Source organism: Rattus rattus, chromosome X (assembly GCF_011064425.1).
Source record: "Rattus rattus isolate New Zealand chromosome X, Rrattus_CSIRO_v1, whole genome shotgun sequence".
Taxonomy (NCBI): Eukaryota; Metazoa; Chordata; class Mammalia; order Rodentia; family Muridae; genus Rattus; species Rattus rattus.
In genome coordinates, this window is record NC_046172.1 from 32,219,144 (window position 1) to 32,239,250 (window position 20,107).

The 20,107-nt window shown below is 37.8% G+C and overlaps 1 protein-coding gene across 1 annotated transcript in view; it reads right to left on the reverse strand.

The window, feature by feature from the left end:
* The window catches only part of Cdkl5 (cyclin dependent kinase like 5), a 183,341-nt gene that overhangs the window by 49,608 nt on the left and 113,626 nt on the right, over nt 1-20,107 (reverse strand). Inside the window, 4 exon segments of the mRNA XM_032889581.1 lie at nt 1,691-1,781; nt 4,358-4,417; nt 6,454-6,574; nt 11,205-11,341. Coding sequence (XP_032745472.1) covers nt 1,691-1,781; nt 4,358-4,417; nt 6,454-6,574; nt 11,205-11,341 — 409 coding nt within the window.

Below are 20,107 nucleotides of genomic sequence, written 5' to 3' on the forward strand. Positions count from 1 at the left end.
ACACAAATTAGTGTAGAAATCTAAAGCTTGGTCCATTTAAATGATGATGACTCAACATAATTTATTTTTCAGGATAAGGCCAACTTTTGATTTAAGAGAATAATAAAGATTTTTTTTAAACACCAATAATTTTATTGACTCTAGACTATCAATAAATCAAGAATTGCATCAGATTGTGGCAGGCAAACATTAGAAAATGAATACCTAACATCCAATAACCTCTCAACTGGTACTGCTAGTGTTATTCATAAGAACTACTGAAACTTACATTGCTATTACACAAAAGGTGTCATATTCTCCAGACACATGCATGTTCCATAAGTGATATGTGGTAAAATTCACAAATTTGTGTAGCTTTCTATTATTTATCAACATGACTACTTTTATTTATTTATTTGAGTATGTTTTTGTTCTCTGTTGTTGGGCTTCAAGGAAGGAACTATAAGTGAAAAATGAGAACACCCTAGGATAGGTAGAAATGAGAAAAACCTAGAAGAAGGAGAAAATTATTAATCCGAGTATATGATGGAGATGCAGACTTCAGGCTCCTTCTTGGGCTAGAAAGCTAAAATGTATTTAAAAAGAACATCTTCAGAAGATTTTCTCGCATTAACAGATGAGCGACAGGACAGTAAAAGTGGAGAGGTGAGCAAGTGTAGAAATGTCGCTGAAAAAATCAGCAATGTAGGTTTAATAGGAATAGCCATTTATCATCCAACAAGATTTACACTGTTCAGAAGAAAGCTGATAATTGCTTCAGTATTTACCCTGTGTCTAGCAAAGTGGCTGAACAGAAACTTAAGTATGTATTTAATGTACCAATAGATAAGCCAGTATGTCAAACTGTCCCCCTGTAATTCATCTTTAATACTTCTCTTTATCAGGGGATAGGATTTTGTTTTCTCCATACTTTGAATTATAGTTCGGTCATGAGACACGCCTTGGTCACTAAGGCAAATGTCATACAAATAGGACCTTAGAAAGCATCTTTGCTTTAGGGATAAGCGTCCTGATACATAGAATTCTCCTATCAATTTTGGAAACTTGAACTAGCTTACTAACAGGTAAGGCCTGATGGATATGATCATGATGATCTGCCAGGGCTAAGAGAATGGCTTCCTGTTGGTAAAATGCATGACTTAAAAAATAAGAACCTGAATTATCTAGCCCTAGAATCCATTACAGAAAAATGTCAGGCATGTAATCCCAGCACTGAAGAGGCAGAGAGATCAGACTCCCTGGCGTTCACTGTCCAGGGCACCTAGCCTAACTGATGGATTGCAGGCCAGAGAGAGAGTCACAAAAGTGACTGGATGCCCGAGGAATGATGATCTGGCTTCTATATGCACATACACACACAGCCCCCCAAACACACACGCATGCATACAGAGAAAAACTAAAGTCTATCAGACACCAGCTGAAGTTCTCTCCATCGAGCTGCTGACCCACTAGCTACCATCGAGAGAGGACACTCCACTGAACTCAAGTTACAGTTACTCAGAACTGTGATAAATGAAATGAAGCTTGTTTCATAGCATCAAGAACTTAGATGTCTTTTTTCTTTCATAGTGAATATGCAACTAATATATGTAAGTAAGCAGAGTTCTATTTTCCGTAAGTGATCCCAATGGAAATTATGAAAAAAACAATAAATGTGTATAGGTCACTCTACTTCAGAAAGATAACTTACCCAAGTAGCAGTTCTGGAGATCGGTACCACCGAGTAGCCACGTATTCTGTGTAATTAGCATTGTTGCCTTCTGAGAGATTCCGAGCAAAACCTGAAAGAATAGTAATTTCCTGTTGGCCAATATTTCATCTGTAGTTATATTTTAAAACAATATCAAAAGAACACAATGACTAATATTTAAAGGACTGTTTATTAAGAGTATCTTTATTTGAAGTAGTTAATAGTGTTTATACGTTAAAGCACAGGATGGATTTGCTACAAGCCCAATCTTTATACTAAAGATATCCATGTTTTCAAATTCACCCTGTGGTGTTGGAAGCATTCAGACCATATTTTCAAATAGGCTCATTTTAGGAGTAAAATTAAGTACCCACCAGGCCAGAAGTCAGTCACACCTGCATTAGGTCTGCTATGTGAGGCCTACATTGTATTTGTCTATTTACTGCCGCTGAGCAGTTCCAGTCATTGTGTAAACAATTAACAGTTGGCACTGCTAGAAACAAGTGGGCTGAACATTATTCTTAGCCCTTAATGTTGTAGAAGCAACTTAGGGGCATCTTAATTATCTTACAGACACTAGCATTATTTTTGTCTCTCACTCTTTCCAAAGGTTTAGGACTACAAAATGAAGCAGTAAGATAAATTAATTACTCATGTAACTCACCAACTGTCATAAAGGTTCACCATTAGGGTTATACAGAACTAAAAACATTAAAACCGGAGGAAAAATTAGAGCTTCGCGGAGAAATCATTGTTCTTTGTATTTTTTTTTTTTTTTGTGAGCCTGGTCTTAATGACTGAACCATCTTTACAGCTCAAATTGTGTTTCTTAAAGTGAAACAATTAAAAAAAAAAACAGCAAAAGACAAAGCCCCTAACTTCAGCTAATCAAGTCTTCTCACTGAAGCATTTGTTGAATAACAATGTGCACTTCTGAACGGGGCTCTTCAAGCCAGACAAAGGAGTTGCCTCTCTGCCAGAGAAGGCAATTAATTAGGAAGTCCTTGATGGGAGCCACAGGACACAGAACACCACATATAGCGCTGCCAGGAAGAACTTCCTGACCAAAGAAATAGTTCTGGAGAAACAGTACTCTCTTCCTCTTAATATTAATCATTCCGCAGGCATTTCTTTTGTATTTATATTTGCTTTATAATCTTCAGTCACCTTGGACCTTAATGTAGTCATGGAGGCATAGTAAGAAGAATCCCAAGGACACAGAGTCTACCGACACTTTGGGAGGTAATCATAATTACAGACAGGAATTCATAAATAGAAAAGATCCCTGGAAACCAGCAGGGATCAGAAAAGGGGAGTGAGGGAAATTGAGTTACAGGCAGTTCCGAGTTGCCTTGTGGGTGCTGGAAACCGAATCTTGGTCTTTTGCAAAAGCAACAAGTACTCTTAACTACTGAGCCATCTCTCCAGTTTCCAATAACATTCTAAAGAGTTGTCATATTTCCCATACAGAGTAGTTAAAAGGTTAATTTTAAAAGCTGATGGCTGGGACTACGCTCGGTTGGTAGTCTCTGCCTATCATGCAGGTATAAACCGGGTGTGGTGGCACGTGATCATAATCCCCGCACTCAGGAGGATCAGAAGTGTAAGGACATCCTTAGCTACACAGTGATTAAGAGGCCAGTCTGGGATATATGAGATTCCATTTTAAAATAAAATAATTTAAATAATTAAATCAACTGTTGAGTACTAAAGATAACTGAAAATTTGATTATAGTTCTCTAGTTCTGCTTCATTTCATAAATGCTCCTTTCCAACATATTTCATTGAGCCATGACCTAAACACTATTAACTCAAGGTTTCAGAACTTTTCTAAATTATTTAAAATATATAACAGCATTTAAAATATTACCTCCATGAGAAACAATACAGATTTTCACTAGGAATATAATCTTAGGAGTTTTTCTATATATTCAAGGAATAAGAATATTATATACCAATTACCAATTTCATTTATTAAACATTTAACAGGAACAAATAGAAGAACAGAAGTACTCTAAAATGGCTTTGACCTTATAGATATAACCACTCTATACATACCATACATAACTGTGAATATATACGGGCATATATCTAGTAGTTATGACTAAATGTAGGACATTTTCTATCAATATTTAAAATATTTTATCTTACTCAACCCAGGAATCTATATTGATGGCTCAAAGAAAACTCCAATTCTGAGGTAATTTGGTACATTACTTTTTTTCCATTTTGGGTATTTTTCCAAATTGGGTATTTCTTATTTATATTTCAAATATTATTCCCTTTCCCGGTTTCCTGTCCATCAGCCCCCTAATCCTCCCTTTCCCCTACTATGGGTGTTCCCTTCCCATTCACCACCACGCCCTCTCCCAAACAATCCTGTTCACTGGGTGGTATATATTACTCTTACAAAAAAAAGCAAGTATATCTCAAAACTATTTTCCATTAGACAAATAACTGAATAATTTGTTAAAATTGTAGACAATATACCATTCAACAACCAACAACGAGGAAGCAAAGCTATCTCAGCCATCACCTGGTAGCATATGACTCAACTGAATGATCTTCTGTTAATTTAAATGGAAACATAAAATTACTTTTACTATACCCTTAAAAGATACCCATGCATTATGTTAAATTAATACTCTCAATTTCTTTTTAACTCACCAAAGTCACACAGTTTCAGGACATCATTGTGGCTGATTAAGAGATTTTCAGGTTTTATATCTAGAATACCAAGATCAAGAAACAGTAAGTAAGAATGTTCGGTGTTCTGCTGATTGACACGTGTAGCATTACAATGGCTTCTGGGTAAAATCATTTGAGTAGGCTTGCCTAGAAAACTGCACTGTACAGAAGAGCGAGACATGCGATGCTGCTACATAAAACTTTCAATTCATTTCTTGTTAAGAGACATGCAGACCACAATTACCAAGAAGACTCAAAACCTTGCTCTCCCTTTCTCTGCTAAAGCTATAACCTACAACTTGTTGAGGAATTTTTAAATGATTAAATTTAGATTAATATATTTCAAGGAATTATTTTTGCTACAGAAAACATTGACAATACAAAATTTTGGAGACTAAACCTCAAATTTTTATATCTATATGCTATCTTCAAAATATACATACCAGTAGTTAAATAGCATAATATAAATATTGTATTTTTTATAAAAATAAAAGTTGCTCTGTATGATTCCCATATCCACATAATTTAGCTTTTCCATGTAGTTCATAATTAAAACAACATTTAATATTGAAGTTATGCTAATGAGCCAATTGAGATTTCCATTTTTTTCTAATAGATCATGTAAAGATGTGATAGGAATTGAGGAGCAGAAATTTGCAAAATATGAAGTTGAGCTATTCCACTGAGAGGCATCTTTCAATTGTATTTGTTGAGATAGGGTCTCATGTATCTGAGACTGCCCCCAACTCCTATGTAGTCAAAGTGACCCTGAATTCCCAATCCTCCTATCCCTAGCTCCCAAATGCTGAGAGTACAATTACAACTTTATTTTAGAGTACCAAAGCTGCTAACTATAAGGTGTAGGGGAAAGTGAGGAGAGTACAGTGGAATCCACAGATCTCCCAATCACAGAAGTATGTTTTCTAATCAGGTAGACTGAACCAAAGGTCTTACACATGCTAGACAAGGACTCTACCATTTGCAGCCCCAGCCTAGAATCGTTATTTCCTACCATTAATCAGCTATACATTTAATCAAAGCACAGTCTCATAGTGGAAATTCACCTAACTCGGCTCCTCATTAACATGCTAAAGTGCAACATGGGCTACTTTTAGAGCCATCACCTTAGACACTAAGTAGCCAGTTAACCTGGGGATTTATCTATGATATCTACTATCTTGATAACATGGTAACTATGAGCGTCAAATAGTAGAAGTTCAAAATCTTCATAATACCTTTCAGGTATTCTTAAAAGTAGGACTAGTTTAACGGTGATCATCCTTGTACATTTGTACAGATAAATTTAGTATGATGATAATAGTAGTAATAATAATAACAATCATCAGCACTGCGCCAGTATCACAGGACAAAGATAATTTAGACAAGAAGTAGATACACCAATATTTTCTGATAAAAATTTTAGCTTTATTATTGTATCAAATTGCATCCCAGTGCTGTAAAACTATAGTGTAAGTAAGATTATTAAAAACAAATACCAGAATCAAAAGACACAGAGCAAAATAATTTTCCTTATTGCTGAAACTACTGACTTTGTGGTCCCCCCAAGAAAGAGTACTATAGTTTAGAGAAGTATAGTCATGACCCACACAAGGCTGATTATCCCTTCTTCGACCTACAGGAAAGGGCCCCTTTTCACCAACAAACAGCAAACTTCAGGAGGTAAAGATATACACTAGACTTAAGACCATTATAAAGCCTGGTTTTGAGTTGGTTCACATTCCCTAGTCTCTCTTTAAGACTCAAAGGCTATGGAAACTCTCCTTTTGCTACTCCATTCCACCCAGAATAAGCTTCAAAGTGTGCATCTGCTAACTCACTAGTTATCGCTACAGTTTATAGAAGACTTGGTTGTACAAATAGAGATGTCACCACCATAGCCAAATAAACTCGCATGCTGCCCTTTGTTGGCGATAGGAGACCTGAAGAGCAAAGGGCTTCTTAGATCTTTTACTTTCAAGATATGCTTACCTTAGATAGGCATATTCTTAAAGCGGCAAATCTTTAATTTTAGCCAAATGATTTAGTTTTTTCCCATTTCAACAGTCTATACTGACCTCTGTGGACAATGTCGTTCTTGTGGCACCAGTGGATGGCTTTGATTAGTTGGTAGATGTAGCTTTTAACCTTTTCAGGTGGAACTCCGTTTGGCATCTCTTCCAGCAATTCAAGCATATTCTGAAAGCAATACAAAGCCATTCATCTTCAAAATGTGGCAAGCCCATACATTATGTACTACTAATCTTTAGCACCTTAGATAAGGACTCATCCAATATACAGCCTGCATTCTTCATGTTTTGAATTTAATCTACAACTTAGCTTATGGTAGATCAGGGTAGTGTATTAAAGAAAAAGTTTTACTTTATGTGGAGAAAATTACGTTTTATTACTCTCATGGCTGCATCTAATGAGAGAGGGAGGGCCAGAGGGAAGACAGGAAGAGGGAGAGGGGGAAGAACAGAGATTTCTTTTACGGTTAATTTCTACATTTGGTATAAACACACACACACACAAGAAATTAAAGAAGAAAATAGTTTCAAAGAAACAGACAAATCTTTAACAATCCAAAGGAGTTCATCTGGAGTCAGAGACTGCTTTGGTACAAAGTCATGCAGGTGAGTCGAGCGCCATGATGCAGGTCTGTCATTCCGGCATTAGAAGACATTACATAGTGAGACCCAGTCCACAAAATGAACAGGAATGCTAAGGGGCTCAAGAGATGGCCGAGCAGTTACTGGCTGTTCTTCCAGAGGTCCTGAGTTTAATACCCAGCACCTACATGTGCCTCACAATCATCTATAATGGGATCCAAGTACGTCTTCTGATGTGCATGAAGATATAGAGACAGACAGACAGATATATTTAAAAGAAATGCTGAGCTAGTCCCTTAGTCAGTCTCCCTTGCATTACCACATTAACCAAAGATTTTCCACCTCTTTTTCAAAGCCCAATCAATAAGGCTCACAGTACAACCTTAGCTAATTGTTTGAAGGATTGTAACCTGGGGATAAACAGAGGCTCAGATGCTGCTCATAGCCTCAAGAGGTCACACCGCCTTCAGCACGATGCTCAGCTATTTGCCTTTTTCACTACTGGCATTTACACCAATGGTGCACAGCAACAACGGCCAAATTGCTGGAACATTAACATGAATCAAGGCAATGGAATCTTTGAGCCTACTGACCCTTGCTACTCCATCAAAACAGGAACAAAAGAGCCGTTAGCGATGCATTTGATGAAGCAGTAGAAAGTATTATGTTTATGAAATTGTTTACATGCTGTAATAGTTAAATTTTAATTGTCAAGTTGACATAATGGGAAAGGAGTCTCAGTGAAGGGTTGCCTAGATCTGGTTGGCTCAGACAGGTTCAGTAGGATAGTCATGCTATTTCTCATTGATGGAAGAAAAGACCAGCTGGAAAGGCATGTGGCACTATTTCTGGGTTTGGGGCTCCTGACCTGGTACAAAAGCAGAGGGCTAGCTGAGCACCTCTAGCATGCCTTATTCGATTTCTCTTCGTTCCAGACAGGACATGATAAGATAGTTGCGGGGACCCGACAGTGTATAACCTAGACTTGCAAGCTAAAATAACCCCCTTGGTCCTCTAAGTTGCCTTTTCTCAGGAGATGTTGTCGCAGCAACATGAATGAAACCGGGACACATGGGATTTTTGTTGTTGTCATTTAAGAAATCTCCATGTCCACTGAAGAATCTAGAGTCCTTCTGCTGCACACCTGCCATCTGAACCATGGCCGTTGTCCTCGCTGAGCGCAGAGATGCAGGCTGCACTAGGCACTTCTTGTGCTGTGCCATTTTCTCTTTTAAAGAACTGAGGCGCAATCCATTTATGCTACCATTATGAGGCTTGTTGTTATTTGTTGTTTTAGGTTTGCATTGCCGGGGAAGCATCCTACCACTGGCTCCCAACTCCAGCTGCCAACAGTTTTACACTGCTCAGCTTCGTCTAATATGAGAAACGCTCCTAGATAAAACCCCCATAGAAGTTGCGAAGGCTTCCCAACAATCAATATAATTAAATATCATTATCAACCAGTGAAATAAGGTTTCTTTAAAAAGAGAGTTGCTGTGCACATGTAAATCGTGTTTAATAGTTTGGAAATGCACAACAAAAGAGAGCCACAAAATGCATGTCAACGGTGAGAGACATGCATAAAGCACTGGGAAGGAACAGGTGCTGCCACTGATAAGCTTAAATACTGACAGGTTTTGCACGGAGCCTGCTCTCTAGTGTCTGAAGCCTTCGCTTCCTTTGAAAGATGCATTTAAGGGGAATGTGGTACGCAACAAAGACCAATAGGAGCTTTAATCAGAAGATCCATATGCAAAACACCTCAGCCAATCTCCATAGAGGATGCGATGTATATTTATGGTTTCGGTTGAAATGTCAAAAGAATGTTTTCAGCTTTTAAAAAAAACTCATATGCTAATTGTGCTTTTTTCAATTAACAGATATGTAGGAGATGCCAAGAACACAGAAGCATAGAAGGGCTGAATAGTACAGAAAAGATGGTGCTCTCTCAGTTCACGTTCTACTCAACGTTCCTAAGTGGCAGAGATACAATTCCCCTCCACAGTCACTTTGCCTTACTCCGTAGGGAATACAATTTTCAACCAGAGATTTAAATACTCAGAATGACAGGTACTTTTCTTCTCTGCCTTGCAGCCAAGTGTGACCATGTCACTAAATACTAGCTAACTGGATGTGACAGCTTGGGTTGACACTATAGACAAGGGAGCAGAGATCTACCTTTCAGTCCTGTGCTAGCTCCAGTTATATACGTTTGTGAGGAAGAAAGAAATTCCTATTTTGTTTAAGGCATGGCAATTGTGAGTCTCAGTTAACAACTACCCATCTTGTTTGAGCATCTTTCTCCTTATATTCCTGAGACTCGCTGTTTTGTTTTAAAAGAGACTGCCAGGCACTGCCACTGGTGGACATGTGCAATAGTTAACTTCCATTCAAGAATCACAGGGGCAGAGAAAGGAGCCCAGGCCTCGGTGTCAGAGGAATGTAATACGGGCTGCAGCACTGTCATTTGTGAGCAGAAAGATCTCAGGCATGTCAAATTGTTTCTCCCACAGAACACGGATACACAGAGGAGATAGCTGTGTTTGATATATACTAAAGTGTTATTTATCACAAACCACCATCACGAAGACAACGGAAATCAAAAAGATCGAGTGAAATACTACATGGGACAAATTTCATTGCCAGTGAAAGCTGAAAACTGCACACATTATTTGTGATAACTAGAAAAATAAACATAATCTGATTTCTTTCTATAATCTTATTACAGCAATATTTTCTTAATACGATGACTTTTTAAAATTTTGCTTTGATAGAAAAAATACCAAAAAACTAACACATAAAAAACAGATTTTGGAGAATAGCATATAATAACTGATTTAAATGACAGAATCTTTTTACTGGCTATATTAGACACATTAAGGGGAGGCCCAGGCCCAACAGTGTAGATTATAGCACCAACAAACTCAATGGGATTTTTTGCCCTATATTGCTTTGGCCATATTTTTTGTCTTACTGGTCTTTTGCTTGTAAATTATGGTTTCCGATTTTATATTTTTATGGGTCTTGTTTTTGTATATTGTGTGTATGTGCACATTCCTTCTTTTTAAAATTCTGTTGTTCCTGTTAGTGTTTGATTGGTTGTTTTTTAAAGAGAGGGAGAAAAGTCATGGAGTTGGGTGGATAGGGAGGTGGGGAGGAGCTGGGAGGGAGGTGGGGAGGAGCTGGGAGGAGTCAGGAGAGGAAACACTTATGACTAGAACATTTTATAAAAAATATTTTTAATAAAGATATATTAGAAATAAAATAAGAGTCTTGCATATTTTTTTTGGTTCTTTTTTTTTCTTTTTTTCGGAGCTGGGGACCGAACCCAGGGCCTTGCGCTTCCTAGGCAAGCGCTCTACCACTGAGCTAAATCCCCAACCCCTGAGTCTTGCATATTTTAAATTGTATTAGTAAGCATTATTTTGTGCTGTTAATTTAAAAAATACTGTATAAATGGTGAATGAAGTCAAAGTCATATGACCAGTCAGTCTTCTTAAAACCATTGTTTTTTTGTTTTGTTTTGTTTTCTGTGTTGTATGTCATAATAAATACCAGGGATTGACCTACAGCAAAGAGAAGCCTCTCCAGTTTAAGAAGCCACCTATTCACACAGCAACAAAACCTTCCACAGGCTCCTCTGGTTCCAGCTTCTCCTCATGTAAGCAAGTAAAACCAGCTGCTCCAAGTCAGCTGTTCTTTAAGGAATCCTGAGTCAGTTAACCTTTTGCCCCTACGTCACAACACAGCAGCTTCAGGCCTCACCTTATAATACCCTGAAGAAAGCTAGAATGCTGGCAGTTCTTGAAAGACTGTTTCTGCTTTACTATTCATTCATCATGCTAGGGCTGATGGAAGGACCCAGCTGCTGCTTGCCAGGACTGATGGTACCTCCACCATCCGTTATCATACTATCCATTCACCTATTTCTCCCACAGAGATTTTGTTCACGTTTAATTGAAATAAAAATAATCTGAAAACCACTTGTACAGAGATTCTAAGACTTCACTATGCTGTTTAAACAAGAGCATCTGAATGCATCGAACTTGTACAAAAATTCTGAAATCTATTTCAGGATATCTAATGACTGTGGAAGGTATTTTCATACCCTCAGATTATGAGTACATTGATAGGGCATACTAATACTACATTCTTCAATCATGTCAGAAACATCAGAAAAATAAGGTGAGGCTGCCTACTGGCTATTCATGACTTACTTTCTCAACATATTCAAACACCAGGTATAGTTTTCCTCTCCGACGAAAAGCTTCCTTCAGCTCCACAATGTTTTCCTGCTTGAGAGTGCGAAGCATTTTAAGCTCTCGTAAAGTCGTCTCCTTGACTTCTTCATTTTCTAGAACACAGGCAATGGTGAAGAGAGAAAATGAAAGAAAGCTTTCAAAAGTTCTGTTCAAAGAATTTTAGGACCACTGACAACATCTACTTAAGAGGTCTACAGATAGAAGAATATTAACACATTTTCATGGTGAGAGAAAGAAAACAAACAGACAAAAAACTTAAAGAAAAGGCTTAGTCGAATCTGGTAGTACAGACCTATAGTAATTCCAGCACTCAGGAGGTTGAGGCTGGGAGATGGCAAGGTCCAGGTCAGCCTGTGCTATAAGGTACCAAAGAGCCCAAAACAAAACAAACAACAGAAAGGTTTCCTTGAATACATCAAACCCATTTTTTGCTTGCATTTCATTTTATTTTTGTTGTATCAAACTATAGATTTACAGACATAGCAAAGGAATTCATCATCATTTTGGCTCTACCATTCTGTGTTGGGGAGGAAAATGTTTAAGAGAGTTATGAGAACCAACCCCATCAATGTGTGGAGGAGGCTTTGTGTCCAGTATGTGTAGCAGTTCATGTCCTAAGGTTAGCTTCAAGTTTTGTCTTCAAAGAGTATTTCATTCTTCAGGTTTGCTTGCAAACCTCTGCGGTGAGCACAGGTTGTGCACTAGGTCTTCACGATGCAGTTCATGGCCAAATCATAGGAAATTCTTAAGAGCATCTTATTCCTCTGAACAGAAGCTGCTGTGGGTTCCTGCTGCCTTCCCATGGCATGTCCATCTGTCCATCACAGATGGTATAGCTGTTCTGGGATGGAGATATTATGCTGTAAAAGCATCTGCCCTTCCATACCATCAATTTCACTTGTGACATCCTCCACGAGCAGGGACACAAGACAGAAGCTACATTAATGGTAATGGATTAATAGGCAGGCAAGCAAGAAGCTAGGATTTCATTTTAAATGCCTACTTATGATAGCTTAAGAGGTAACTGAGAAAATCTGAGTAGCGTGTTTTTAATATGTATGCTCAAGAATGCAGGTTCATAATTCCCAAATCCCTAGTTGAAAAACTAAACCCCTTCTAAGTTTGTGACAAATTCATTCAGAGGGAACACGGAATTGATATGAGACTATTTATGTTCTTTGTTTAACCCACTTAATATGAATATTCATCGTCTAGGCTATAGAAATATGCCTTGATTACAGAGTGCTATGTAGAGTGCCATATTTCCATTCTAAAACTTCAAAATGATGAATTCTAAAACACATTTGGCCTCAGGCTTTGGTTAGGGGCCAGAATCCAGGCTTGTTGAGATTATGTTGCAGGGACCTCAATTACAGGCATGTCTTTAAGTCTGATGAGAAAGAAACTGGAACTTCTTGGACAAAGACAAGAATACCTAAGGCTTTGAAGAAAACATGCTTTCTACCAAAGGCCTCAAAAAGGGAAAAAGATGACTGGGGTTCGTGCTGAGGGAAGGGAAAGATTCTAAATGCAGAATAAGGATTGCTTATTAGCCGACTTTCTGTCCAGCCCCCACATTCAGCCCCCTTCCAAAATGTGTTTAAAGAAGAGGTTGGTAGAAACAGGGCTTTGTGGAACTTGTGGATCTATGACAACCAGGAAACAAAATCAATGCTTCTTTGTGACTTGGTTACATGAACCAGGCACTCTTCTACCAAAAACTGTTGAGTTGCTGGACACACATGTTAGTAAAGATGTGGATGTACGTGTGTAGAAAATGGACAAGGGCAATAGCAGCAGAAGCAGTGACCCACGCCTTGTGTGAGGGGGGGAAAGACCTGGCCAGTGACTTCCACATGCCAGGAAGGATGGGTGAGGTGCGACTTCAGGACCTCCTGAGAGAATTGTAAAGGGGTGAAGGGCTTAGCTGTTGGTGGCAGTAGTCTTCACTGCTGTTGAGTACTACAGTGGTCCCATATCAGCATGCCAATTTCATGTCTCTTATCTTAATCTTTTAGTTGCAAAACAGTTCTAACCCCTGTCAGCATAGAGCCTTTCCACCTCTCCTCTGAGTCCAGTACGTTCCGTCTTCTACCCTGCCTCTTGACAGCACTAATTCTTTCAGGTTTTTCTTGTTTTGTTGTAAAATTTCATTCCTCAAGGGGGCTTTCCAGACCTTAAAATAAGGTCCCATCCCATTCCTTATCATAACATACAGGGCTTTCTTCTCACAGAACATATCATGGAAGAAACTTTATTCAATCTATTCAATGAGCTTATGTTTTGACTCCAACATATTACATAAGGTCAAGTATGAAATTTCCTGGTTCTAGAATCAGAAAGCACTCAACAAGTTGTGAATTTAGATACATTTCACACTTTGGACTTTTGGGTTTTGATTGAGGCTGCTTACCGCTCAAGCTCTTCTGTCCATCATACATTTGACTTTGCAGAACTGGGAATAATCACAAGGTCCTGTAAGGAATGCTTGAGCTGGGCCCAGGAAGAGATCTTTGTATATATATGCCTGCTCTCCCCAACTTCAGATGTGGGAAGCAGGTAAGAGGTGGCCAACAACATAGGCACTCCGTCTTCTCAATTCTGAGTGGAGTACTTTGAATTTTTCTTTCAAAAATTTTGAAAGGGCTTGTTATAAGGCAATGTAGAAAACAGAATTTATTTCCCCTTACTCATCTCTGACCCTGAATGTTTGTAGAATATGAAAAATGGGGAATCCAGAAAACTAATCATGCTTATGGTCAACAGTGTGTATATCTACACGCAAAATTCTTCAGAGGCCCAATAACCTACACAAAGTTACTAAGGAGATACAGCTGGTGTCCCCTCTAATCAAATGCTTGGGTACACTTGGATTTCAAAAGCAAGCAAAGACAGTGGTGTGTATTATTATCAACTTCATTGTGCTAATAGATAAAGTGGCCTTGGTATGTAATCAAAATAGCAATGATGGAAGGAACACTGGACTAAAACTGTGGAGATCTAGACCTTGGATTCTGCCTTTTAAGCAATTTATACAGCAGCATGCAACTCTGAGCAAGGCATTTGCATTTTCATGGGTAAATAAACCTAATAATTTATGATTTTTTCATTAAGGTATTTCTGATTGTAAACTTTTCATCAGTAAATAAAGCTAATAATCTGTGACTTTTTTCTGCCATTGAAGTCTTTCTGGTTGTGTCTAGACTTTAACAGACTGAGCCCTAGCTGTCTATCCAAAAAGTCTTTCTGATTATAAACTTAAGCATTATAAACTTAAGCCCCACTGAATTTTAGTAGCTGATAAAATATATCCTTCCTAAATACTAGCTCCACCTAACAGTGGAGTTATAAAAACATAATGGCTATATTCTAAATGTTTATAAAGAAAGAAAGAAAGAAGAGAAGTAATTCTTTAAAAAGAAGCACACAGCAAACCAGGTTGGTGGCTACTTGGGAGGCTGTACCAGGAAGATTCCAAGTTCAAGGCCAGCCAGGACAATGTCCTGAAACACTGTCTTTAAACAAAAAAGTAAAAAGAGGGCCTGGGATATAACTCAGTGGTAGAGTACTTTCTGAGCAAATGCAAGTCCTAGGTTCAATTCTCAGGAACACACGCAGGCACACACACACACAGCCATATCAACACACACGCACACACACAGAGGAAGGGTGGGGATTTGAGGGACACACAATAACATCACTTCGGGTGTAGTGTGCCAACACCACCTCACCTGAGCTGCCTTTTAAGAAAAAGAGGCTCTTTGTGCCAGCCATAAGTAATCAGCTGAGCATTAAGACTGTAAGGACTGGGAACAGGCAAGAAGTGAAGTGTTTAATTCCCAGAGTGCCAGCACAGTCAGTACTTATCATTACGTGGAACATCCTAATTTTGTTTCTGTATTTTAAGGTTGCTAGCCTACCCTATACTGGATGCTGAAACGTATGGAAGGAAAGGATGAGAAGATGGAGAAGAGTAAAGCACATTCCCCAACAAAGCAATGAAGCATTGGGAGTCATAGTGCACTGCAGAAAACAAGCATCCTCCACTTTGCCCTCCCCAAACCACCACTAGTTAAGCTAACCCTTGTGTACTACCTGTGTTCATTTCTCCAGTTCATAAATAATCAACAGCTAGAAAGGATAGCTAATTTTCTCAGGGGTCATGTACTCAGAGTCACATTCAACCTCACGTTCTAGGTTGAACAGAGAGACTTAGGTATGGTATATTAGAGTGAGATTGGAGAGTGAGTCCCAACACCTACATTGATGTTTGTAACATATCAGATTCAGCTATCTGGCTTGTTGCTAACACCACACAGCCAAAGAGCATAATAGGGCTCTTGTCAGTGAAGGTCCTGGGCCTGCATTTTAGTCACAGTTAAACACATACCAGATCCTCACCTATAAACCGGGGACTGACTGGAGTTATATTGGTTTATTCCAAAGGCCTCTTCTACTTCTAAAAGTCAATGTTTCTACACTTGTTTATGACCATGCTAACCAATCTCATCCTTAGACACTGCTGAAGAAAGCCAAGAACAATGCTTCACAGCTATAATCCTAGCACTTGAAAGGCTGAGGCAGGAGGACTGCTACAAGTTCAAAGCCATCTTTGGCTAAACTAAGTTTGGGGCTAGCCTACACTGCACAGTAAGATCATTTTTTTTCAAAATATAGAGAGGAGGGAAGAAGGAGGGAGAGGGAAAGAAAGAGAGGGAGGGCAGAGTTCGAAGGGGAGAGGGAGAGGGGGGGGGAGGTTAGTAGATTGATTGACTGAATATATGAAATTTTAATTTCAGGCTATCTTGGGCTACATACCGATATCATATCTCAAGCAAAACCAAAGCAGCACTGGAGGGGTTGCTAAGGACACGAGCAACTCTGGCAAAGTTCTATGCAGTCAGTATACAATCCACCCTACCCAGGACAAAGTGACAGCAACAAAAAGGATACACAGTAAGAACAAACAAAACCCTGGCCTACTTCTACAGGCTTACCACTGAGTCAAGTTAACACACCTAAAAATCAAGAGATTCACTAAAATAAAAGATAGCAGGTTTTTAAGAAGAAAGCTCACAGGAGCAAAATAAATTCAAAGATAAGTCAGTGATGAAAAGAAAAATCTAAAGATCAGCAGAAACTATTGTAACCCTATTTTTAAAGAACCGTGGGCTTGGAAAAGAAATCCAGGAATAGCTGTAACCTACTTTATGAAACCACAAACCTGACATCTTTGTAGAGCCAAAGAGGCCCCCAAAACAGACTTTTAAATGGATATAAGGAAAAAGAAAAGTCAATCCATCCTTGAACGAACCATAGGGTAAGGTTTGATTCTGGTTGCCCTGATTGAAGACTGGACAGCAGCAGCAGGGCAATCAATGTGACCACAGAGGTTTGAATGGTGACGCTACTGTTTTATGTACCAAAAAAAGATGAAGACCTTCAATTTTTAGAGATGAAGGACAAGTTAAAGAACAGAGAAATTTTATGAAATCACAAAAAGTGCAAAATGTTGCCAAATCTTACAAGAATTCCTGAGGTTTGAAAGAGATCTGGTTTGGGCAGAAAAGCAAGTATGACAGTACCAGGAGTAGCCAGTGCTACAGCTCAGATAATCAAGGCTGGACATTTTTATTTCAAGGCCTCTCTTCTCCAGAATTCAGGCTCTTGAAGTTTAGAATTCATGAATTCTCGTTTTATAGCATTATGCAAACTAAGAGACCAGTATAGAATTTTCTAGTCTCTAGGTAAAAATAAGAGTGGAATAAACTGGAGGAAAGACTAAAGGATTAACTAAACATTTCATAATAATTAAAGATATAAATTATGTTCATTTCAGGAGAAAAACTTTTATAAGAAACAAGCAACATGAAAGAAAATGCTTCCCCTTTTATTTGATATAAAAGCAGAGAAATGACCTAACATCATCAAACACCCCAATGAAACATGTATGACTGCACAGCTCACTGGAGGTAGCCATGTACTGAAGCTCAGTGGTGAGCAGAGAGAAGTTTTCATTCCTCAAAGAAAGATAACAGTAAAAAGAATTAAAAGGAGGATCAAAATATAAATAAAAATTCTGACTACATGTTTCCTTAACATAAAGGTTTAGTAGAGAGTATTTTTCATTGTTACTATTCAAAAACTACCTAGTTTAAATTGCTACTGCTGGATTCGTTAATAAATTTTGTTTATGTCTCTATATAAGAATGATGACCCAGGGCCAGTGAGACAGCCTCAGGGGGTGAAGGGGTTGCTTCTAAGATTTGGTGACCTGAGTTTGATCCCTAGGACCCACAAGATGAAGGGAGAAAATTGATACCCACTGTTGTCCTTTGATCTCCAGATACTGGATATGTCACATGTATTATAACACATATTATAAACAAACAAATGTAACTAATAATGATGATCTGATATTAATATATTACCATCTGATTATCAAATGTCAAATGTTCAAGACTGCAGTTATAGGAAGGTTAAAGAGAATTTGGCTAAAATACTTATTATACAATCTGGAAACATCTTTTAATCAAAGAATCCCCTTTTGGAGTCTGTGGTCATTTTTTATTCACAGAATATCCAAATAATGAACAGAATTAATTCAGTAGAGACCACTGACTTGTTAGGTATTTTATACTTAATTTTCTCTGTGGAAGCATGCATAAATAGAGAAATTTATGTCATCATTTAGAGTGTTGTTAAGAATTCTGAGACGCCAGATTTATAATGATATGCCAAAAAGTAGAAGTTGTTAAAATAATAAAAGAAAAACCAACAAGGAAATCAGCTCTGATAAAATTTGTTATCAAATTCTTTATAGACAAGTGGAGATAGGGAAAGAAGAATGAAACCACGATATCAAGCAAACGACACAAGCTCTGTACCTCAAAACTCTGTTGAAAATAGCTTAAGCTAAGGCTTTAGGATGTGCAGAAATCAAGATCTAACTCTAAAGTGGAAAATGACTCCTTGGTTGTACAATACTTGGAGGAGGCTGTTGTGCAAGGTGCTGAGGTAGAAAAGGCGGCAACAAATAACCCTCTATCCAACACTCTTAGCCAGCTGTGGGTCCCAAATCCAAACCATAGAAATGAGAGGCAAGTTTGGCCCCTGGTGTAAAGAGGCATGACTGTCCTGCATGCAACCAGTCACTTTCTCATAGGAGTTTAAGCTGTTCAAAAACGGGGAATTCATGCGTGTTTTTGTAACTTCATTTTAGGTCAACATGGTCCTGTTTAGTGTTTACTAAAAGAGGAGAAACAAAACAAAAGGACAAAAAAATTATCACTCAGACATGCCTTTTTGTTTGGGGCATGGGTGGCAGCTGGGAATTCCACTGAGCCCCATTCCCAGTCTATACTCTTTCTCCCAACAGAAGTTTCTGTTCTCAACTAGAGCATTAAACTCTTGCAGGGAAACTCATAGGCAATGGTACTGATAAATGATCTGGCAGAGTTTTACCAGCTAAGAATCAGGGAAAGAGTGGAGAGATGGCTTAGAGGTTAGGAGTATTTGTTGATCTTGAAGAACTCTAGTTTGATTCTTGCACCTCACAACTCTCTGTAACTCTGGTTCTACGAGATCCAATGCCCTGTTCTTACTTCCATGGGTACCAGACATATACATGACACACACACATACATACTTGTAGGCAAAGCACTCATAGATACAAAATACATTATTTCTAAGACATGAAGACACACATATTAAAGGAGAGAAAGCTGACAAAGTCTTCTGCTATATTTTTATTGAGCTAATTATGCAATTTTACTATAAAACTGACTTTCCTGCTTAAAAGATAATACCCAATTTTGCTAGAATCTAAATTAGTACACAGTTGCTATTATAATAGAAATTGTATTTACTATAAAATAAACTTATTTTCAGAATTTCGGTTTTAATTTTTCCAGTTAAAGTAACAACATACACTTTTATTTACCATGAAAAATTGGGTCTTTTAAACAGTAATCAGTTACTCTTGGATAATAGAGGTATTTTGCACTAAAAAGTGGTCTACCTGAAAAATAAAATTTTATTTAAATTTAAAAAGATATAAAATAAAATTCAAATTTAAATCACATTTTAAAGTGAAAATAAAATAATTTTTATTTAAATTAAGTTAAAATAAAATATTTCACACAAATTTTGAGATCCATATCCTGTTAACAGGACAGTAGGACATTATTATAGTCTTTTAAAGCTACCAAAAGGTGGTATATATTCTCATACACATACACTCTCTGAATATCATTAGTTAGAGAATACTTAGGAACATTAATGTGAATGCCAGTCAGACCAAGCACAATTTCCATTTCAGCTTAAGCTTATCAGTGCTTTTATAGAATTATTTCATTTATTTTCAGAAAAATTTGGACATGTATGATCTAGAATAATCACTATTATAATATGAATTTTTATGGCAACTAATAAAAAGAATGTTTGAGAGCTACTAGACAATGAGAACAATATCAGAATACTCTTGTTTTTTTATTGTAATACCCTGGTAGAAATTCAGGTAATTAAACAGATTTTATATTATCATAGTTTACATAGGACATCAATAGACAACCTCAACTATGTGAAACTATTATGCATAATTCACACTGTAAAAGAGCTGGTCATCAGACATGAACCATTTCTTTCTATTAAGAGTATTCTTGCCAGAGGAACAGAGTAAAGACATAGAAGACAGGACTAGATCTAATAGGGTTTTAAGCAAGCTTAGTCTACCTTAAGACCCAATGCCAAAAAAATGTTTTTTGGAGATCTGCTTGTCATTATTACTTTGCAGCTGGCCAATGTGACCTTAAAGGTGAACACAGAGTCAGAAGTCTCCATACACATGCAAGAGTGCT